Source organism: Astatotilapia calliptera, chromosome 3 (assembly GCF_964374335.1).
Source record: "Astatotilapia calliptera chromosome 3, fAstCal68.1, whole genome shotgun sequence".
Classification (NCBI taxonomy): Eukaryota; Metazoa; Chordata; class Actinopteri; order Cichliformes; family Cichlidae; genus Astatotilapia; species Astatotilapia calliptera.
The window spans coordinates 8,363,739-8,387,747 of record NC_137424.1 but is presented as its reverse complement, the minus strand read 5'-3'; the positions used below and the strand labels follow the sequence as shown (position 1 = coordinate 8,387,747).

The window sequence follows — 24,009 nt, the reverse complement described above, 5'->3', positions numbered from 1 at the left end:
CATGTTAGCATTTAGCTTCTATGTTTTTATAGTTTACACTTCTTGTTTATTGCTAGCTGCTCTGTTTAGTTGCTTTAGGGTTTCTTAGTTTACTTTTCCTGCATTATTTTGGTAGTTATCGTGCTTGGTGTCATAAGTTCAGTTTGACTTCCTCCCCTGACATTGTCTACATTAGTTTCAGCTGTGGAAGGATTTATTGAGTGTTTTCTATTTCTTCCATTTGAACAATAGTGGTGCACTCTATGCTTGTAGCTGCTGTGTGCTACGTTCTTCTGTCAAACAAGATGGCGCCTGTGTTTGGCTTTGCCGCCGCTGCAGCTTGCTGGAGGCAACAATGTAGTTTTTCACTGTCGTCAATCATTTTTTGTAATGTCATTTTTGCTCTTTTGAGTTCTGACTTAATTTCTGCTGCTTTAAATTATGATTGGGAGATACTGTTAACCCTTTAAGGCCGGTCAGAGTGGGAACGCTCAGTTTTGCGTAACTATTTTTAAATGCCTGTAGATCGGCAACCACACAAGCTAGTGCAATAATTTTTATTTTTGCATGTGAAACCGGAGTTGTACTTACATCTTATGTATCCAGCTTATCCTAGGTCACCGTTTCCTTCCACACATAGCTTTGCAAAAGTTGCATGAAAAGCACTTGCAGCAACAAAAAAGTAATATTCCAGAAACACGCTTTGCCAATCCGATCAGATGTTCATAGCACTTCCTACGTTGGAATAGATGTCAGCCCAAACTATCGTATGTCCGCCATTACCTGCCCGAAACCTGAAGTGACGTCGTTTTTGCGAAAATTCTAGTTGTTTGTTTGTTTGTTTGTTTTTACCTTGAAGCCTACACTGGTGTTTTTAAAAGTCATGTTTGAGTTTACCCTTTCAGTATAGTTTCTGGGAGGCTTAGAACTCAAATTACACAGTTGGAAATAGTTTATTTTGATGCACTGAAGTTTTTCTTGCAAATTCACATGGTAGTATTTATTTTAGTTTTTCATGCAGTATATACAATTTGGTGTATCTCAAAAATACAACTATGGATACACTCAAATTACATTTCCTGTGGTTGGAAACTATTTTGTGCAACTTTTTTAGTTCTTCCGTTTTGAGGGATAAACCTCTTAAATTTCTCTAACTACAAATATATGTAAAAATACAAAACAAAACAATTTTCAATTTGTTCTAGTTTATTGCACTTTTTGCTGTATATGTATATATGTATATGTAGTTACTATGGACTGAATGCATACATATTATTAAAATTTGGGCTATAACGGTTGTATTGATGTATAGCAACTTGAACTGCTCCCCAAAATGGCACTACAGCAGTGGTTCCCAAACTTTTTTTGCTGGGCCCCCCTTTGTTTTACACGAAAAACGTTCGCCTCCCCCCCGGCGCGTGAACAGCACGCACACGCACTAACACATCCTCCAACCACACACGCCCATATTTTGCTCCATTGCGGTTTATTTCACACCTCAAACATTTAGTAAACAATTAAGCAAATACAAGTAATCTGCAATAAATTACAGGTAGTAAGAAAATAAACTACTAAATCTTTTACGCTACGTCCGCACCTACACTGGTATTTTTGAAAACGCAGCTGTTTCATCCAAACAGTGTTTCAAATCACCAAAAACTGAGATTTTTTTAAAACTCCTTTTTTGCGGACGAGGAATACAGAGTTCATCTGGCAACGTCAAAGGTTGCGCCTTTTTTCACATCACGCTGTGCGCCACGTTATTGTTTACATGAGATGAACTGCAGAATGGCAGACAGAGACAAAATACTGTTACTCTGAGTATCTGCAGGTTTCACACGCAGTTACTGTCCCTCCATTTACAAAGGCGTCACGGGTAGTTGTTTTTTCTTCTTCTGTAATACTAATCAACATTGCTGTCAATACATTTTCAAAAAATGCCTCTCTGTGCAAAATGGGTTCAAAAACATAAACAGCTGTGGGATCCTGTTTGTCTGTGATTTGAATCGAGGGAACAAATCGTGGCAGGATCAGCCTGATGTTATTTGTATCCCGCTGTAACTTTACTCTATAAAGAGCAAACATCTCCAAAATGTCAGGAGTAGTTAGTCACTACAACAAGTGTTTGTGAACTAAAAATTAAGAATGTGGGATCCTGTTTGTCCATGATTGGAAGAGCCCAGCGCTGCTCCCGACGCAGGGACCTACCTCAGCACCTGTGCAGGTGAAGCCAAAGGGCAGATTTGCTTCACCATATTTTCTAGTCTTTGGCTTAGAATGAAGTTGGTTTGGAAACATATTCAGCGATGCTTCATCTCCTGCTTTGCGTTTCTGTGGGCGCCGTGCTAGCAGTGTTCAAGCGTTTTGTTCCCCTCCCTTTTCATACCGCGCCCCCCCTGCCATGGCTCTGCGCCCCCCCTAGGGGGCGGGCACCACAGTTTGGGAAGGTCTGCACTACAGCATGTAAAAATCTAAAGATAAGCTCTGGCAGACTTGGTTCTATGGTAGGTCTTAAAGGGTTTAACATCAAAGATTCAGTGGAGAGCTACTGTAACAGCTGAACAGAAAAACTCTTCCTCCCCTGGTGTGCTACTCTTCACAACCCGCAGGACTTTCACCCTCAAGAGATGGAAAAGGGGAACGAGGGCCGACGTCCAGGTGAAACTCAGAAGCTACCAGAGGCTAGCTTCTTGGCTGTGGGGAGAATCCTGGTGCCTGCGTCCACTTCCTCTCCTGACATTTAGTTAATATGTTACGCCGGTGACTGGGACCTGGGCTCTGTGGCTCAGAAGCAGTTTTTCTCACGGTGTGTCCGTCAAACGTTCACTGTTTTTATTGATAACAGCTATGTCTGCTCATCGATCATTGCTTCCCCCAGCTCTGGAGTCGTTGCCCTGCCCAGCAGGTCTACAGGTCTGCATTGTCTTTATTTCAAGTGCCGCTGCAGTCAGCTGTTGATTTTGCAGATCGACCGTCATCAACTCGGTTGGCCCCGCTTAACGTTCGCTCCATAACAAACAAATCATTTATTCTAAGCGATCTCTTTATTAAAGAGTCTCTAGATTTCATGTGTCTGACTGAGACGTGGCAGCAAAATAAGAATTATGTCCAATGTTCCCTCTAATGTTTCATGTGTCTGAGTGAACACACAAACTCCCTGAGCGGTCCCTTGGATCACTGGATCACGTTGTCATTAACGTGGCTTCACTCTACATCAACCAAAACACCGGTGTCGGCACATGAGGACGCTGTCATAGCCCGTCAGCGACGTTGATTAGCTGCGTATATACGAATGTGAATCATTGGCTGGACTATGGGATAAGGCGGCATCGTTCTAAATACTGGAGCAGCCAGTCACTGACTAACACTGCAAAGCAGAATTGTTAACGTATTTATTTTAATTTCAATTCAGGTTAGTATTTAGTATTTATTTATTTATTGTCATTGTCAAGAACAATGAAATTGCGTTTGGGGCTTCCATACAACCCAAAAAAAAAGAAGAAAATAATAAATACCCCTTAAAACCCAAGTGTACATATTTAACCCAGTGTGACTCCAATGCAATAAGACAATCCTTAGCAACAACATGAGAACATGACAAGTAATGTTCGTAGAAAATCAGACAAAGACCTGAGAAACATGACAAAGTACAACAATGCAACCCATTCAATATTATTGTACTGTGAGATATGATATCAGATATGATAGTTATCTATTTAAGAAGGATGGGGGGGAGGGGGAAGAGAATAAAGATATGATGCACCAATGCAGACCAGTTCATTGCTATTAAGAAGTTGGATATGGTTATTGTCCGTGAGAGGGGGGCAGAGAGTTCAGGAGCCTCACAGCCTGTTAGATATCTTTTTGTGCGCAATGCAGATACTCTGTGTGCAGAGAGCGTGTCAGCGGATTGCGCCCGTGCGCAGCTTAGAGGGAACATTGATTATGTCCACTTGAATGAAATCTGCCCGGCTGGCTGCTCCGTCATCTGAACTCCGCGTCTTTTAGGACGTGGTGGAGGACTCGCTGTTGTTTACCAGGACAGATTCACATGCAGTCTGATGACCTCGGACTCCTTTTCTGCATTTGAGTCACAGATGATGGTCAGTTCTCTAAAAACCAGTTATTGTATTTTATTCTACCTGATGGGGTCTTTCTAACTGAATTTAATGACCTTCTGACATCCATCATTTCATTGGAGAAGGTTGGGAGATTTGAGCCGTCATATTGATGAAGCATCCTGTAACACTGCTGCTGAGCTCATCACTGTCACTGAGTCTTTTAACTTTAGGCCCCACACATACAAAGGGTCACACACTGGATCTTGTTTTCTCCCTGGGTTTAAATATACATGATGTATGTGTGGAGGATGTCCATGTGAGTGACCATAGCTGCATATTTTTTAACTTGTTATTTTACTTGGATCCTTCATCTCCTAAACTGATGATCCAAAGGCGGATTATAAACCAAGATGCTGCTGGAAGGTTCTCTGCCATGTTTGACCCTCGCATGGCTCGTAGTGACCTCGACTCACGTATTTTATCCTTTAATGATCAATGCAAGTTGTTGGAAAGCCCACTGATAACATGTTTACATGGCTAAAATGTTATGGCTCATTCATTGATAGTATTTTCGCCATAGAAATTGTTATGTCCTATATTGTTGAACCCACCATGTCTATGCTGATGCTCTTTGAACGCACCACATACGTACTCGAGGCCATGCAGTGGCTGCTAGTCTGTGTTCTCAGTATTTTTATGTGTCAGTTCCAGTTTTAGAGCTCTAAAGTGCAGCTATCGTGTTAGGAATATGTTAGGAATAGACAGGAACACTGAGCACACTGAGGTCAAATCTTTATTTAGGGCGACCGTGGCTCAGGGAGTTGGGAATCGCATCTGTAACCGGAAGGTCACCGGTTCGATCCCTGGGCTCTCTGTCCTGGTCGTTGTGTCCTTGGGCTTTACCCTACTTGCCTACTGGTGTTGGCCAGAGGGGCCGATGGCGCGATATGGCAGCCTCGCTTCTGTCAGTCTGCCCCAGGGCAGCTGTGGCTACAACCGTAGCTGCCTCCACCAGTGTATGAATGTGAGAGTGACTGAATAGTGGCATTGTAAAGTGCTTTGGGTGCCTTGAAAAGCGCTATATAAATCCAATCCATTATTATTATTATTATTTTACCACTCGCTGCATTCTTGATGTTCATGTTCTTCTCTTTCCCCTCACCCTGCAACCAGTCATGGTAGATGGTCCTCCTGGAGCCTGTTTTCACTGGGAGGATCTTTGTGTCAAAGGGAGTTCTTCTTCCCACCATCACCAAGTGCTGCTCACAGTGGAGGCGGTTACCTTACACTGTTAAACAGCTTCAGATGACTGTTGTTGTCTGTTGGGTATTGTCACTTATAAATAAAGTTACATTGAATGGATGTATGGATGGATAGATGTTATTGTGACAAAGAGAAAACGATTGTTGACAGATTGATTGTTGTTTTGTGTGTCTGCAGTCTGTCAGGCTGTCTGATCACAGAGGAAGGCTGTACTTCTCTGGCCTCAGCTCTGACCTCCAACCCCTCCCATCTGAGACAGCTGGACCTGAGCTACAATCATCCAGGTGATTCAGGAATTAAGCTGCTGTCGGCTGGACTGAAGGATCCAGGCTGGAGACTGGACACTCTCAGGTATGGAGAGAATGTCTGATAGAGGAGGAAGAGCTGGAAACATTTCCTGTGTCCTTCACTCACTTCCTGTTTGTTTCCTGCAGATGAGACATGAACAATCACACATGCAGGAATATTTTCAGGGACAGACACACTAGTCTAGCTGGATAGTTCATGGATATTTATGTAGGGGTCTCCAAGGAGTCTGGTTGCAGGAACATTTAGGTCACAGGTGTACCTGAGATAGATACCAGTGTACCTAATAAAGTGTCAGCCATGTGTATGTTTCCCATGCTGTATGTCCACAGTGACAGAAGGATGAAACAAGGCTGTGAATCATTTCAGTCTGTGTTTGTGACAAAGAGGCAGACAGGAGCAGCTAACATTTGGAAATGGAAGCTTAAATAATGACAAACTCTACATTCACAGCTGAATTAACAATACATTTGTTCTCAAGTGCACATTTAGCAGCTAATGCTATTACTGTTTTCCCTTGCTTTCTACAACTTGAGCAGCTATTGCTAAGTAGGCCACTTTGCTCTGCTAAGGATTTATGTGACCATGATGAAAACTCTGATAAGCTAATGCTGCTAAGCTAATACTGTTTATGGGCCCTGTTAGAATCAATATTTCATTCTCATTCTGTTGTTTGAGAACAATATTAACGTTTCACATCATTATAACACAAGAGAAAAGGGTATTAGCGTTAGCTACTAATGCTTATTCACCTCAAATTAGCTTTAGCTGCTAATGGTAGCCTACTTAGCAATAACTGCTCACTAATATAATGCTAATTCACATCAAATTAGCATTAGCTGCTCAAGTTGTTATAAGGAAAGAGAAAACGGTATTAGCATTAGCTGCTAATAATTGTTCACCCCTAATTAGAGTTAGCCCCTAATGGCAGCCTACTTAGCATTAACTCCTGACGTCGTTGTAATGCAGGGGAAAAGAGTTACCATTATCGGATAATGCTAATTCACATCAAATTAACATTAGTTAACAACGGTAGACTTCGTATCATTAGCTGCTGTCATTCTTACAAAGCAAACAGTATGAGCATTAGCTGTTAATGCTTTCTCATCTAACATTAGAATTGGCCACTAATGGCGTATTGTTAAAAAGTAAAAAAACACATTGTTAGCATAAGCGGATGATGCTAATTCACCTAAATTAGCATTAGCTAATGATGGCTACATACCTAGCATTAGCTACTGATATTGATATAAATCAAGAAAATATGGTATTAGCATTAGCTTTTAATGCTTTTTCATCTAAAATTAGAATTAGCCACTAATGGCGTGCTATTTAGCATTACCTCTTCACATCGCAGGGGAAAAGTTAAAATTAAATTTAAAAAAATGTTCAGATTAGCTACTCATATTGTTAAAAAGTAAGAAAAAACATTGTTAGCATAAGCGGATAATGCTAATTCACCTCAAATTAGTATTAGCTAATAACGGCAACCTACTTAGCATTAGCTGGTCACATTGTTATAATGCAAGAAAATATGGTATTAGCATTAGCTGCCAATTCCTAAATACCTAAAATTAGCATTACCTGTAATGGAAGTCTACTTAGCATTAACTCCTCACTAATGTAATGCTAATTCACATCAAATTAGCTTTAGCTTTAGTATTAGCTGCTAGCACCAGCCTACCCAGCACTAGCTGCTCACATTGTTAAAAGGGAAGAGAAAACGATATTAGCATTAGCTGGTAATAATTATTCACCCCTAATTAGAATTAGCTGCTAATGGCAGCATACTTAGCATTAACTCCTCACATCGTTATAATGCAAATGAGGCTAACTTACATTAAATTAGACTGCTGTTATTAGCTAATGCTATTTAGCAGTAGCTGCTCACATTGTTATAAAGCAAAGGAAAACGATATGAGCATTAGGTTCTAATGCGTATTTGCCTTTAATTAGACGTAGGTCCTAATGGCGACCTACTCAGCATTAGCAGCTCAGATGTTGTATTGCTAGGGAAAAGAGTGTTAGCATTAGCTGTTCACATTGTTAAAAAGTAAGTGTTAGCATTAGCTACTCACATTGTTAAAAAGTAAGTGTTAGCATTAGTGCATAATGCTAATTCACATCCAATTAGCATTAGTTAATAACGGCAGCCTATTTAGCATTAGCAGGTAATGTTGAATTTGGCCCACTGGAAAAGTTAAGAACTCAAGATTTAGGAGTGTTTCTCGATAGCTCTTTCTCATTTGAGAAACAAATAAATGTTGTTATTAAAACCAGCTGTAAGCTTTATATTGTTGATTGTCATTTCCCATATGGAAAAGATATATAAATCTTATAAAGTTTGTATCTGTCTTGTGTGAAACTTGTATGAAAAGCATACAAGAGTGAAAACAGATATAAGATCCCTTGAAAAATTATATAATGAAACTTGTATGTTTTCGATACTTACTAAAACAATATATGAAAGTAATGAGAAAGTGGCCACTTTCGTGAGTATGACTTTCATCATATAAGTTTTTAGTCTTTTCCATATGGGATATGCTTAAAAATATTTACTCATACATGCTTAGTTTTATAATCGATTGGATGATGATAGAGGTTCGATCCTTAGTAGTCTGTAAAGACTCTGTGTGCCTTCCAGAGTGCTCTGGCATGCACACACCACTTGGGGCCATGAGAGAGGTCGTACCCTCTCTTACTGATTTATGGTGTAGGACAGGGGTCTCAAACTCAATTTAGCTGGGGGCCGCTGCAGGCAGAGTCTGGGTGAGGCTGGGCTGCATTAGGTTTTCCACAAGAAAGGCATGGTTAAAAAATTCCAATCTTCTCAAATCTCTTTATTTTTATTTTTTAACACAAAATATGAAAAATAAATAAACAAATTAAGAATTAATAAGAAAATAAATCAATCTGTAATACATAAATAAAATAATAATAAGATATTTTTAGTCAGTGAACTTGTGTTTTTCTTTCAGTCTTCTATATCTGCTGTATTTAGATTGAAATGTCTGTATTAACAGTTCTATAACCTTCTTCTGAACATGAATGGAACACTGGAGAAAATGAACTGTTCTTCTGAACATGGCTTCTCTTGCCTACTCCTTGCTGCTAGAGACCTGGCAGCGTTTCCTCTCGCATAGCCAAGCCAGATGTGGCCGGAGGGAGGAAGCAGTTGCGACCCTCAGTATGTCTTGAAGATTATCATCCGTAAGTCTGGACCTGTACTTGGACTTATTGAAGTTCAAAGTGGAGAAGAGCTTTTGGCACAAGTATGTGCTACCAAAAAGGCACATGGTCCGCTTGAACATTCGGGAAAGCCGAGGGAAACTAGGGCTCAAGTCTCTCAAAAATTGTCCAAGCTTGTCTGCTTTTCCACTCACCTCCCTGAACTTTGCTTTGAGTTCAGAGTTGCACTGCAGCTCAATGAGCTCCATTTGAAGCACAGAAGGGGCATCTTGCACATCAAAGGAGAAGGGGTCCGCAAAAATGTGAAAGGTGGCTCTGTGTGTCTTGAAGTCAGCAAATCTGTGATCAAATTCCTCCTGTAGCCTCAAAATGACATCAACATACTCGTCAGCACTGAATGGTGTGCCTGCATCCACGAGTGCCTTGCATGCTGGGAAATGGCAAAGGTTTGTCTGAGAGAGCTGAGCTTTCCAGAGCGCCAGTTTTGTGGAGAATGCTCTCACGTTGTCATAGGCAGCACTGACAAGTTGCCCCTGGCCTTGTAACATCTTGTTCAGTACATTAAGCTCATGTGTCATATCAACAAGAAAAGCTGAGTCCATGAGCCATTTGGGATGAGTTAGCACAGGAACACTAACTCCATCCTTCTCCATGAAGGCTTCACTTCTGCTCTCAACTCAAAAAGTCTCTTTAATACATTTCCCCTGCTGAGCCAACGTACCTCAGTGAAGTCGAGCACATCCCCATATTCTGACTCCATTTCCTCTAAAAAAGCACAGAACCTTCGGTGCTTTAAGCCCCTGGATCTGATTTGGTTGATGCATTTCACAACAATAGACATCACATTGTCAAACTTCAGGCATTTGCTGCAAAGGACCTGCTGATGGATGATGCAGTGCAGAGCAATGGCCTCCTCCACGCCTTCCTCTTCCAGTTTGTTTTGTGCCACCAGTCCATGTTTCCTCCCTGTCATTGATGGCGCTCCATCTGTTGTTATTCCAACAAACCTCTTCCATGGCAAACCAACATTCTCAATGGCATCACACAGCTTGTAAATATCTGCTGAGCGGTGGTCTGGCCATGCATTGGAATTACTGTGAGCAGCTCCTCCATCACTTCAAAACTGTCATCAACACCACGGACATACATTGGGAGCTGGGCAGTGTCGGTGATGTCTGTGGTCTCATCAAGAGCGACTGAGTATACACTGAAACATTTGGCTTTCTCACACAGTTGGTCATAAATGTCACTTGACAGGTCAGAAATGCGATCTGCTGCGGTGTTGGCAGAAAGGCTGATGTTGCTAAACTGACCTTTCTTTCCCGGACAGACTATATTTGCAGCCTGCAATATGCACTTTTAGACAAATGCACCTTCTGTGAATGGCTTCCCTGCTTTAGCAATCATCTCACTAACCACGTGGCTCCGACTGCTGCATTATTCTCTTTGGTTGCTTTCTTGGAGAAATCTTGCTGCCTCAGTAGATCTGTTTTAAGACTGGCAACCCGGTTCGCTCTCTCGTCTCCCTGGTATTTTGCATCCAGCTCAGCATGTCTAGTTGTGTAATGACGTTTCAAATTGTATTCCTTGTGCAGCGCAACTTTCTCTGTGCAAATAAGACAGGTCGGGGTGCCCCTGTGCTCAACAAAGAAATATTGCATTTCCCACTTTTCCTGAAATTGTCGGTGCTCATCACCAACCTTTCTCTTCACCGCAGGCTTTGAAAAAGACATGTTTGGGGCTATGTGACATTTATAATTCTACTTGGTGTCACTGTCGCATTGAAGTTTCAATCAAGCGTTTAGCCGACGGACGGGGAACGTCTCAACGCGTAGAGAACGTCATTTCTGCTTCTTTTTCTTGCAACCGTAGCACGGCGATCGGCAGATAAAAAGCCGGTAGCAGTCTCCTTTGTTTTTACGCTCGATGTTCATGTCTTTCATGACGACACGAACACCGTGGCGTTTGCAGATGGTAGAAAGTGCAGGGATAGCGAGCGCAAAAAAGGCGACTGCTCACGGCGCCGGGCTGTTGTTACAGGAGAAAGAAGCGGAAACGACACCGTGACATATAACAAATAACATCAGCTGTTTCTGATGTTAGTTGTTTTGACTGCTTTTACATTATATTGAAATATATGTAATGTTCATGTTTGCTGCAATGCAAACGCAGTGATGCAAATAAAAACATGGAGCCACAAATTACGGTGCGACCCTATAATTAGTCCGGGTTACCGGGGACTGTTGTTGCCGATGAACAGGTGTCGCTATGTGACTGCAGACTAAATTGGGCTGCATTGAGTTCATGACTTTTCTTTTATCCCGCCGCCTACGCATCACTGTGAGAGTTAATATGAGATCTCTCTCTGTGGAAAAATAACTTTAAATCCCACTGACGTGTGTATAAATCTATATACGTATAATGTCCCGCTGGGCAGCAACTTAAAAAAACAACTTTTTTTGAAGTGTTGTGAACGCAGCGCGCTGGGGCGAATGTCGGCGTTTGCCCAATAGAAAGGAGGAAGCCAGCCAGACACAGGAAAGAAAGAAACACTCCAGGGCAACGCTGCTGGAACTTTGACTCATTGAGAAATGTTTCCCTGCTTGCATCAAGCCCGGCTGGTGTCCCCTGAGATCCATATCCCACCCTGATTGGTGGGTTAATTCAGCTCCGCCCACAACACTGTAAAGTGTCATACATTATCAAACTAACATTACATTTTCATATTAAGGTGGGGCCAAAAACTATCGTCCTGCGGGCCGCAATTGGCCCGTGGGCCGCGAGTTTGAGACCCCTGGTGTAGGAGGACACCTACTCTGTGTCTGGTTAAGTATAAGAGCCCTTTGTTAGGGGGACCGCTGGACTCTTAGCACCAGCTTTGGGGTCACAGGGTCACATCTGGAACACACACACACACACAGACACACACACAGACACACACACACACACACACAGACACACAGACACACACACACACACACACACACACACACACACACACTATGCACAGACTGGTACTCTTTGTTCATACCTGTGTAAGACGTCATAATGAACTTGTGCATATTCATGTAAGCTCAATAAAGAGCAGTGTTACGAGGGAGCAGACGAGAGCGACTGAGGTCAAGTGAAGGAACGGCGCTGTCACAGTTCTCTCCCTCATCAATTGTCTGGTTCCAGCGGTGGGTCTGTGCTAGACGACCCATCAGCAGCTTTTTCCACTGGTTACCAGTACGTGGTAGAATCCACTTCCAGATCTGGTTGTCTTTAAATCTGTGAATGGATTGGCTCCATCTTATCTCTCTTTAACAAAAGAATCCAAGTGGAGCCCTCAGGTCTGCAGATAAGCAGCTTCTGACCAGAACTAGACGTAAAAACAGAGGTGAGCTTTATCGATGGCTGCAGCCAAACTCTGGAACAGTCGCCCTTCACATCAGGTCGTCACCAACACTGGACATTTTTAAAAGCCGGTTGGAAACACATTTGTACTCTGTAGCTTTCAATCCTGACCAGTCTTTATAGTCATTACTGTGTATGTTTCCTATTTTCTCTCTACTCTGTGCAGCACTTTGGCTCAAGCTGTTTTTAAATGTGCTGATAAATAAATGTAGATTTCTTTGAATAAAACAGTGGAGCCGAGCTTTGAGCTCAGTGTGTAACAGTGTGTGTGTGAGAGCCATGTAATGTCCATGTGTGCATGCTGACTGTGCTGCTCTGACCCCCCTCCTCCTTTCAGGGTGGAGCCTGCTGGAGTCCGATGGTTGAGACCAGGTCTGAGGAAGTGTAAGTGTGTTTTTAATGGGATTCATGAAAACAAAGCAGCACACATTCAACCATCTTCATCATGTCAGGAGTCATCATCAAAGTGTCAATCAATGAACAGATGATGGATCAATAACTGCAGCTGGATTGTGTTTGTTCTCTCCATCAGATTCCTGTCAACTCACAATCGACACAAACACAGTGAACACAAAGCTCCAACTGTCTGACAACAACAGGAAGGTGACACGTGTGGAGGAGGTTCAGTCATATCCTGATCATCCAGACAGATTTGATGTTTTTAATTATCAGCTGCTGTGTAGAAATGGTCTGACTGGTCGCTGTTACTGGGAGGTCGAGTGGAGAGGAGACGTTTATATATCAGTGAGTTACAGAAGCATCAGAAGGAAAGGAGTCAGTGATGACTGTTTGTTTGGAGACAATGATCAGTCCTGGAGTCTGATCTGCTCTGATGATGGTCCTCGTTCTGTCAGGCACAATAGCAGACTAACATCCATCTCCTCCTCCTCCTCCTCCTCCTCCTCCTCCTCTGTCTCTAACAGAGCAGCAGTGTATGTGGACTGTTCTGCTGGCACTCTGTCCTTCTACAGAGTCTCCTCTGACACTCTGATCCACCTCCACACCTTCAACACCACATTCACTCAAACTCTTTATCCTGGGTTTAAGTTCTGGTGTGGTGGCTCAGTGTCCCTGTGCTGAGTGGAGTGTAAAGAGTGTCTCCTGTTACAGAAACACTCTGACTGTTGAACAGATAGTTCAGTCTGTACATGTCTGTCTCTTTCACTCACAAACACGTTTTCAGATTCATGGATTCAATCAGTTGATGTTTGAAACTCTTCTAAATGATTCCTTGTAAACTTCTTCAGTCACAAACAAACAGGAAGTGATGTCACATGTGTTCCTGTCCACACAGCAGAATGAGTCTATTGCTGACAGTGATGTACAAACAGAGTGAGCATTTCTGAGGCCCAAAATAAACTGAGTAGTTCACTGAATGAACAATGGACTGTGAGCTCAGTTCCTTCATCATTAGTATGGATTATATATGTATACACTGAAAAAAATATGTTGTTGGATTTACTTAATTCAATGGTGGACATTTGTTGCACACAGATGTTTTGCTTTGGCAGCAACTTAAACAATTGAGTTAAATTAACACAATTTATTCATGTTCAATAAACCTGTGCAATTTGTGTTGATAAAATGTGACTTAAACATGTTTTGATGAAGTAATTTGAGCTCTTGGAATATTTTAATCCTTCACAATTTTCTCACGTTATCCCAACACGATTCAATAACTTTTACCCAATACTACTTGGTCACTTAAATACTACATGTTATCTTCAAATTACATTTTGCTATTATATTCTAGTATCAAATACACAATTTTCAAATGGAGGCCTTATAACAGATTGTATTGTTCTCTTCCAAGATGGTTGCTGGCATCCACCAGTAACCTTTCAAAACAACATGTCTAATTTCACTGCAGTAGGTAAAGAATTAAACTGACATTACTCCTCTACTGAATCTATATAAATCAACAGTTAAATAATGTCAGTTCTTCCGTGTTCTCTGGAATCAATCACAGCAAAGAAATTAGACTGTTTCTTTTGAAAAATGTTGGGAAAGAACAATACAAAACATTCTATTTAAGGCCTCTGACATCAAGATTCAGTTAAACAACAATTATAACTAAACAATTTGAGGTAATGTTAGTTTCCATTAACATTAAATTAGGTTACTGAATTGGCAAACACCTTCCTATTAACACTACCCATTTTACCCCAATAACTAAAGAAATTAGCACTTGCAGGTCAAAAACTTTATTCAAGAGACGCAAAAATAACATTGATACAGTGACTGTCAAAAATTACAGCACTGATCATACTGTGACATCTTGGTTCAAAACAGCACACTTAGAAATATTCAACGTTCTTTACTTCAACTGAATGAAATTGAAAATACCATTTCACACGACCCATATGGGATATTTAGACTGTATAACTGTTCACTCTACATCTCTTCACTAGTAAAAGAAAGAAAAAATACAAAGAGAAATTTAAAAATGCTGCCAAACAGACAAACAGAACTTGTACAGAGCAAAAGGAAAAACAAACAACAACAAAAAACAGCTCGTCCTCATGGCAGTTGCAGAGTATATAAAAATGAACCCTGCGATCCGTTCCTGGAATTGAGCTTCAAAAATGCAGCAGAACAAGTGTGAGATTTAAATGTCCTCTCACCTAGAGCTGGTCACCTCACATGCATAACAGTGAGCTTCGTTGCAGGAGCAGTTTTGTCTTAGTTGTGAGCTTTTCTTGAGAGCTGAGTTGCATCCAACTCCATTACCACCCATTGAATCACCTCAAAAGTGTAGCAGAGTTGTGATGGGTAACTCATGTTGAAGGAATAAAAAAGGTCCAAACAGCATGGCTACTGCAAAGGTCACGTTATCCAGATCTTGAAGAACAACATCAGAAAAGTCATTGCCTGGCGCATCTCTGGAGACAGATGTTCATTGTGGTTTTCTCAATCTGTGCAGTGGCCTCAGTCAAGTCCTGGTTAAACACAAAACATTTCTTTAAGATTCCTTTTTAAACTCATCTCTTTTGAATCTACCAGTTCTAATGTTAGAGTAATTTAAACCAATGCAAGCAACATAGTAAATAGCTATAGCCAAAGAGTGGCCTGCCATGCTGCCATTCATGGTCTAACAGAGTTTCTAAGAGAGGGTGAAAAACATAATAATTTCAAATGCTTTACATTAGTTTTTGTTAGAAAGACACCGGCCCATCAGAAATCCAGGCTATGTCACTCAGAAGATGTTAGAATTTAGACTTTCAGCCCCACAATTTGGTTAGCTGTTGGTCAGTTGGTCTTTTTTTTTTTTTTTTTCAAACAAAAGCTAATGTAAATACTGGTGGGATTTTCCTTTGGTCATTAGAATGACAAATTTAAAGTTTTTTCACACTGATGTGACCCCTAATACAGGGGTGGGGGTGGGGCCTCAAGGGCCGGCGGCCGAGTTCACTACCAGGCCTCATGTGAACTTCAAATTATTAAAGAGGACTACTGGTCCTAACCAGTCCAATGAGAATCAAGTGGATAACTAAATGCATTTTTAAAGGTTGCAAATCCACAATCTACTCATAAAACACTCACCATGAACTCCTGCACCAAGATGTTGCAATTGTCTTTCACACAGATGCGGAGCACTTTGATGAGGGACTCCGAGCATTAATGTCATCCTTGACTATTATAACAAAGAAAACAGAGATTTGTGAACTTTTCAGTAGCACAGAAGAAAATGATCCCAGACAAAAACTCTTGACTTTTTAAACCAGTCAACATGCAACACCAGCATCTACAAAGCAATATCAAAAGTTCCTGTTTGACATCAACTTTATGGATATATAGTTTCCAGAACATTTATTTTTAAAAAAAGATAAATTTTTCTCAGTGGGCCAGTAAATGCATGACGAAAATTATGGCATCCTTTTAGTGGAATCATTACTCACAGGTAATAGTTGACTGTTTCAATGGATGTAGCATAAAAATTTTACTGACCTAATGCAATACATATACACTTTGTAGTTAAAGAATTTTAAAGTTCTTACTGTCATAATGGCAGCTACATCCTTTAGCTTTGTGCCCTGTTCCCCCGATCACTTTGCAAACACTTTCAGCAGACTGTCAGAGAGAAACTCAGCTCCGTCAGAAACCTTGACTGTAAAGGCATGGTTGGGATGCACTGGAATGCTGCATTTTATCTGAAATGACATAAAATTATTTTGAAATAACAGCAGGCACTGTGCTTGGTTAATCAGTAATGTTTTGTTGAATAAAAACTGTGTTTCCAGATCTTATGGGATTAAAAAAAATCCAAAGATGTTTGTTTCTGATTTGCAACCCAACAACCCACAAGTTACAACCTCATTTCAGTTCAAGTGTGCATTAATGCGAGTCCAGTAATCACCTTTCTGGCAATACATACAGGTATAAGTTAAACCTATGGCAGATTTTGGATTTCTCAGTTGTATTAATAGGGTGAGTATGCATGCACCTAATAATTATAAAAAACCCATTATAATTAAGTTACAGAAACGAAAATAGAATATACTTTCTTACCATAACACCTTGAACCCACAATCCATCAGCTGACTCCTGGTGAAATGCAGAATAGAGGTCGTCTCTCAATGTGCAGCAAAAAAAACAAAAACAAAAACAAAAGGACAGCAGGTGAGGGCAGGAGGGGTAGGGATGTAAGCTAGCATAATGCCGCTGATGATATTAGCTAAAGCTGTTCAATGTCCAAAATCTCACTAACACCATGGTGCAGTAAATACACAATGTAACTGAAGAGTCAGTTGGCAAATCTATTCACACAGAAAACCAAATTATGTTATGAGTGCCTCGTAATTAGGTTTAATGTGATATTACGGCTCTTGTGCCAAAGACAAATTCAAATGAAAAAGCGCCAATTCTTTGACAACAGATAAAACAGCAAATAAGCTAACGGCTCTTTTTTAGCATGTTACATGGCGACACTCTAGACGTTTAACTACATTTGGCTGAAATATGGTAAATATTAATTCAAAAAATCAAGACATACCAAAAACGTAGAGTTGGCTGCTCGACTTGACTGAGATGGATGCCTTTTTTAAACCACGATCCAAAGCCCGCGAGATGAAATCACGCGTGGTTTCACGAGATTTAACGTTGCTATCTTATTGACTTACTTCACCTGAACATGATATGAACAATTTAATACACCCTTTCTGCATATCATGTAGTTTTTACACTATATAGTTACATTTAACTTTAAAACATGAGGCAATTGTGTTAAATACATGCAAGATGCTTACATAAATCCAAGAGATGGCCAGTCCCTTTTTTTCAGTGTATGTATTATATTAGTATCATATATATCAGGTGCTGCTGCTTTCAGTCATTGTGCAAATGTGCTGTTTGTAAGCTTGTAAAGCTGCAGTCAGCTGAGACTGAAGAAGTCACCTGATCAGTGAGCAAACGTTTCTGAAAACGTCCAGATGAACAGAATCAACCTTTTGGGATCAGCCAGCAATGCAGCATCATTGTTGTTCAGCTTCAGAGGTTTGCAGGAATGAACTGATGACCAGAAACAGCTGCAAAGTCCAAGAAAATACCAGCTGGAGTTCAGCTGCATTTGAAGAAGTCAAAGAAAAGTAAGGATGGCAAAGGGCGACGTTTTCTTCCAAAGAGCTGCAAACATGGTCGACGCCTCATTAGAAGAATCATCTGGACGTTTGTGAGGAACTCTAACCAAGAAAGCAACGTCACACAGATCCAACAGACAGTTTCCATGACTGCAAGTGTTGAGTGGAAAAATGCTACATTGCATTATTGCATCCTCTCACCACAGGAGGCGCTGTTGGCACCACTGATTGCTGATCAGCTGTTCTCTGATGATCTGATTGATACTGTGAATAACGGGACTCACTGAACTCTGTGACACAGTGAAGATTACAGAGTTTAACTTCAACATCTGACTGACGTCACACAGACAGAAGGATGAACCAGTGAGGCACAGAACACAGTTACTGGAGATACTGGATCAGCTCCATGTGAACCTCTGATGGAGAAGCTGCTGAGCCAGAGAAACATCAGGACATGACAGCAGCTGCACTTATCTAACAACATGTAGCAGAGCTGATCTATGTTAGAGGATCTATCACAGCAGCTGAAGCCAAAGTCCAACACTGGATACCAGCTGAGCCTGTGCTGAGTGTAGTGTTACAGGAAAAGGGCAGAAACACTGGTAGCTCCCAGTGATGCTGACTGGGGCACAGAGCTGAATGATGCAGCATCAGGACACTGTTTCAGTCTGACTGACAGAGAAACCTGTAGCTGTATCTACATGTGAGGCAGAGGCCACACAAGCAGCTTTCTATGTTTCACAGTGACTGAGATCTTCAGTGGGGGTGGACATGCTCCTGTACAGACCTCTGAGGAGAACCAAGGTGCAGTCAAAGAGTCCAGTCTGTCCTCACAGATGTGAACATGTGCTTTCATCAGGTCTGCTGTCAGCTAGCAGGCTCACATCAGAATCACTGTTCCTGAAAAACACAGTCTGTGTGACATCATCAGTCAGCTGATGGTCCCAGATCTGAATGGTTTCTGTCTCTACTGAGGAAGTCAGAGAATATCACTGAGGTGTGGATCAGGTCTGAGTGAGCTGTGGAGGGACAGCTTTAAACAGTCCACAGGTCTCACGTCCTGCTCAGTCTGCTAGCAGATACCTCGTATTGTTCCAGATGTGCTGACATCAGCAGCAGCACAGCTGTGTGATACCATGAATCTCAGTTATTGATCCAACACACAGTAAATACAAAGATCAGGATTTCTGAGAGTAATCATTATGAGTCTGAACACATGATCACTGAATGTTAGTCTCCACAATAATAAGCTAACACAAGCAAACACAGCTTTCAGCTCTTATTTTGAAACTGGCTTATTTAGAGAGCTGTGATGTGAGCGTGCCTGGCTCTGAGGCACTTGGGTCAGCCTCTGTTGTTTAGAAGTGTTACAGACTGTGAATGACACAGACCTGTCAGTTTCCATGTTTGTCTGTAACACAGCTCAGGGCTCCATGCTGAACGCATCCATCCAGTGTTATTGATCCAGGACTGATACCAGCATTGGGATCAATACTACAACACACAATCACATGTGTCCACGTGATGCAGTTTGAAGAGCAATCAGATGTCTCTGTATGAGGAGGCGGGGTCACAGGAGGTTCACAGAAACTCTGCAGCAGCATCATCAGCTCACATGGAAACTTTGATGATTCACTTCTGTGGTGTTTTTACAGAAACACGTCACAAAATTAGCTCCACCTGTTTTGTGAGCTTTGAGTTTCTTGTCTTCATCCTGGATTCTTGTGTTGCTGTTTTTACACACAGCAGATATTTCCTGGTTGCTTCCTTGATGACCACATGAAGCTTTCTGAAGCTTGGATTGAAAACGCTTCATTACTCAAAGCTTTCCAACACAGGCCTCTGTGCTGCCATCTGGTGGACAAACATGTGAAGTGCAGCGTGAAGCTACAAATGAAACTGCTTCAGCTACGTTTATATATAACATACTAAAACCTGTATAATGTGGAGATCAGGGAAATTATTTTGTTGCTACTGTTAATAATCATCATCATTACCATTGCATTAATAATATAATCTACAGCATTGATATTGCATTCAGATGTTTAAACATTTCAGTACCCAATTAGCCTTTACTACAGGTGCAGTTATAACCACTTTAAACTGTTGAGTTGAATCTATGATCTTAAATGCTTTTGAATGCTTGTTATAATCTTAAGTGTGTATGGGCTGATTCTGTTGATTCTGAGGACACTCTGTGCAAAGTCTTGACAGGAAACTGCAGGTTTGCAGAGCGTGCTTTTGCAAAAGTGAAACTAAAAGCAGAGTGTAAGTGCAGCTGATTCTGAGGAGCTGTTTGGATGATGCTATTTGAATAACCAGGTTGTTCATTATTATCTTTTATACTTTTATATTCTTTTATTAAGCTTCTAGTAGAGGTTCTTGATTAAAACATTTATTCAATATACTACATATATAGTTTTAGTAAACTGCTAACACATGTGAGAGTGGCCTCTGTTTGACTGCGAGCGTTAGTAGGTGAGAGGTGACTCAGAGTGCCAAGTGAGGTCGTGACACACACACACACACATAGTAGATACATTCAGTTACAGGTGAGAGGTTAATCATGTTTGCTTGCAACTGCGGGCGTGCAGAAGTGGTATCTTACTGCAGAGCATGGTCTGTGGTTTTGGAGAAGCGGCAGTCAAAAGGTTGACAGGAAACATCTGCCATGAAGATAGAGATAATGTTCTTTTCAAACTGTGTTAAAAGTCATTGTGGTTTTGATTTGACGTATGTATGTATGTATCTGTGTGACGTTGAAGGGGCGTCATTAAATTCAAACCCCGATGGTATAAAATATCTGTTTATGCTTTGATTAGTCGGAGATCAGCGCTGTCTGCGTACGGCGCTGGTCCCCCCACGCCTGTGTTCATTAAAATCAATTGTTTGACCAAGCTCTTCTGGACCTGGTTGTTTGTACTCTCCTTCCTCAATATTTGAACCTTAACAATAACTATATGTATAGTGTATTATGTAGGTGTTAGAGCTGGGGGTAGAACTGCTGATGGCCTGGTTGTTATTCATGTTCCCCATGGTTCACCAGCTCTCACACAACATCAGCACCAATGATCCACGTCCTTATAAAGCTCTGAATCAGGTCCTGAAGCAGTGACGTCCTGAGTGAAGACCTCACTGATCACATGACTCTGGTCACCTGGACTCAGTGTTTCTGAAGCAGTGTGCTGGGTTTTTAAAAATACGTGGCTGCTGCCTGATGTTGGGCCCACAGAGGAAGACGACTCACTCGCTCTTCTTCACTTCCTCCTTAAACATGTGGAACGAGAGCAAAGTGCTGCCAGACTCTTATTTCTGACAGGAACAGAAGAAACCACAGCAAACTGGTCCAGTTCTTCATCTTCATCACAATCTGTTTATTTCTGATGGTGTCTTCAGTCTGAGGTTTGAAGTTTCCATGTCTGTGTGATGTGTGGTGTGAAGGCTGCTGGTTAAACTGGGACTCACTGTTTAAAGCACTGAGTGCTCATAGAGAGATGCTCCATGAGTCCCAGTACAGACTACAAACATGGTGGAAACTTAGCTTTGATATCCACACACTCTGCACGTCTGTGAGTAACTGTGATGAAGATGTGCAGAGACCTGTGTCCAAACAGGAGAAAGACTGTAAAGACTCTGTGCTTCTAACAGCCTCTGTTAACATATGTGAGGCTGTTTGTTGTTGTTGCCATGGAGCTTTGCACTGTTTGGGTCAGCAGGTCATGTGATCAGGTTTGTTCTGCTGGACGATGGTTCAGTGTCAGGTTTGTTTGCATTCATCAATAAATATCTAAATAAATCAAAGACTCCATGTTTGTTCTTTCATCATGTGACCTCTGCTCATCCATCTCTGTGTGTATCAGGATACATTTGGTTCATAATACACAGAAAAATCAGAGTTATTACCTGTAATAAATGTGAAAGATTCCTGCAGTGATAACCAGGCAGGACTGAAACACATCCAAGCTGTCACCACGGTAACAGCACCGTCCATCCACAGGTGAGGGGAGGAGCAAAAAGAGGGACTTTGACCATTTTATACTAAAAACACTCAACTAATGTTTCTAATATGAAACAAATAAGCCCACATTAATGTGAGCGTTTATTAAATAATAATAATGATGATTTCCTCCTGATCTCATTTCCACAGCAGAGAAAACTGTGGTGTATATTGAGGTGGAGGGTGTGGTCTGTGGCTCAGGTGTAGAGTGAGGGTGGGGTGCACCACAGCAGCATGCTGGGACTGCTGAGGGTGGAGGAGGGAGTGATGATGACATCAGAGCTGCAGCACAGAGACCAGTGAACACACAGTCTGTTCATCTTTGCATAGATACAATATACAGCACAATATTGAATGACAGACACGCTGTGGGAGCTTCCACAGATGCACTGACGTCAGCATCCAGAGTCCTCCTGCTGCTCCCCCCTCAGAGCCCCGTGATCAGCACCAACACATTCAGTTAGATGACAGAGTCCAGCTGCAGCTAGAATCAGCTCCCCTCTGTGAACAACAGCACAGCGTCAGTGTTTCACACTCAGTGAAAGGAGGAAACAGCAGAAGAACACCATGTGTGCTACGTTTCCCAGGACACACTACAAACTGCACAAATACAGAGCAGCACGTGGAAGGACCTGGAGCTGCATTTACAGAGCTGCAGACAGCGTGATGTCCTGTATGGACAGGTGGAAGGAACCAAGTCCTCAGCTGGAACACTCGTGTTTGTCCACAGACAGGAAACACAGCAGGAAACTTCCTCACAGAAGTGCAGCTCATGGATAACACACTTCCTGTCAGTCAGAATGAGGCTGCAGCCAAACACAGAAAGGTGTTTTTGTCCAGATGAGCCCAGAGAAGAAACACGAGTGTTCACAGACATCAGAAGCTCAGAGAGGTGAAACATGAGGTTGGAGTCCTCGTCAGCATCCAGAAGAGCTGCTGTGAAACCCTGAGTACTCATGACAGACTCTGATGGCACAAACACATCATGATTCAAACAGAAAGACAAACATGGAGCTCCTGATCCTCCTGCATGAGAACAAGCTGACATGAGCGCTGTGTCTGAGAGTGTCTCCCTGTCACAGTGACAATAACACAGCTGCTGCTCACAGTCATTAAACTGACCTGAGGTCAGCTGTGCTCCTTACATATGAACCATGTGACCTCACATCAGTGCTGTGGATGACTGTAGTCATAGAAGAGTAGAGCTGTAGCAGGTGGTGTGAGGAGGAGGTGGTGTATTCTAGTTAACGCAGTACTGAAACACTCCAGCAGAGGGCGCTGTTAAGTCCTTATTGTAACACAGTTACTGTGTGCAGTTAGACTTCATACATAATCTGCACTTATTTCCATCAGACATGCTGTCAGTAAATGATTGGTTTCTATACATTTCTGTTGGATTATGTGTCCACAGGTGTTTGTACTTTGTGCCTTAATAAAATGACGGTAAAAGGCCCCGCCCATATCCTATCCATGTCTTATCATGCAATGACTCTGTGAATGGACTGGAGAGGGGTTGTGGTAGAGTCCTCCGTCAGGAATGAGATGTATGTGTCGACTTTTTATTCTCCCTTAAAAGTATTATGCCATAAATGCTGCACAGGGCAGCTCTGCTAACAGGTTATGGGCCCAGACAGCAGTAAAGAGGAGGTCCTGTAACTGCCAAAGGAAGGGCAGCGTTTCCTGAAACCGCAAGATACCGGCAGGTGTTAAAAGTTTGGCACGATTGAGTGAGTAAGCGATTTTGAGCATCATGAGCAGACGCACGGCAGAGTCGGGTAGTCGATATTCCTGTTTGCAGTTTGATGGAGATGAAAGGAAATATGAGATATGGGAAACAAAGTTCCTTGGTCATCTCAGACTACAAGGTTTGAAAGATGTCATCTTGAAGGCTGAGGGTGATGGAGAAGCCGAAGGTGAAGATGATGACAAAAATGCAGAAGCATATGCAGAGTTGATACACTTTCTAGATGACAAAAGTTTATCGTTAGTTATGAGAGATGCAGTTGATGACGGACGGAAAGCTCTAAGAATTTTGAGAGGTCATTATGCAGGAGTGGGCAGGCCACGGATTATAAGTCTGTACACCGAACTTACTTCTCTCACAAATGAAAGGAATGAAAGTGTGACGGACTATATTATCCGAGCAGAAGCAATTATCACAGCGTTAAAAAATGCGGGTGAGCAATTAACTGATGGACTTCTGATCGCAATGATAATGAAAGGTCTACCAGAGACGTTTAAA

General features: G+C 41.8%; 1 protein-coding gene and 2 long non-coding RNA genes across 7 annotated transcripts in view; 1 reads left to right on the top strand and 2 right to left on the bottom strand.

The window, feature by feature from the left end:
- LOC145419379 (protein NLRC3-like) overlaps positions 1-13,574 on the top strand; it is a 234,404-nt gene extending 220,830 nt beyond the window's left edge. For all 3 annotated transcript variants that reach the window (XM_080296972.1, XM_080296970.1, XM_080296968.1), the window contains 3 exons: positions 5,481-5,654; positions 12,532-12,578; positions 12,727-13,574. In XM_080296972.1, the coding sequence (XP_080153098.1) occupies positions 5,481-5,654; positions 12,532-12,578; positions 12,727-13,274 (769 nt within the window). In that variant the 3' untranslated portion in view covers positions 13,275-13,574. The remainder of the gene's footprint in view (positions 1-5,480; positions 5,655-12,531; positions 12,579-12,726) is intronic.
- Positions 2,357-23,330, bottom strand: LOC145425031 (uncharacterized). The gene is made up of 2 exons (XR_013905746.1): positions 21,674-23,330; positions 2,357-5,731 (listed from the first exon to the last, which is right to left on the bottom strand). It is a non-coding gene; the product is annotated as an uncharacterized LOC145425031 (long non-coding RNA).
- On the bottom strand, positions 14,383-17,486 carry LOC145424559 (uncharacterized). 3 transcript variants are annotated; one of them, XR_013905635.1, is made up of 5 exons: positions 17,441-17,486; positions 16,704-17,319; positions 16,193-16,345; positions 15,738-15,828; positions 14,383-15,133 (listed from the first exon to the last, which is right to left on the bottom strand). It is a non-coding gene; the product is annotated as an uncharacterized LOC145424559 (long non-coding RNA). The 3 variants fall into 3 exon arrangements; XR_013905636.1 differs by lacking the exon at positions 17,441-17,486 and having other exon boundaries at positions 16,704-16,739; positions 17,188-17,434; XR_013905634.1 differs by lacking the exon at positions 17,441-17,486 and having other exon boundaries at positions 16,704-17,434.
- Positions 23,331-24,009: the final 679 nt, after the last annotated feature.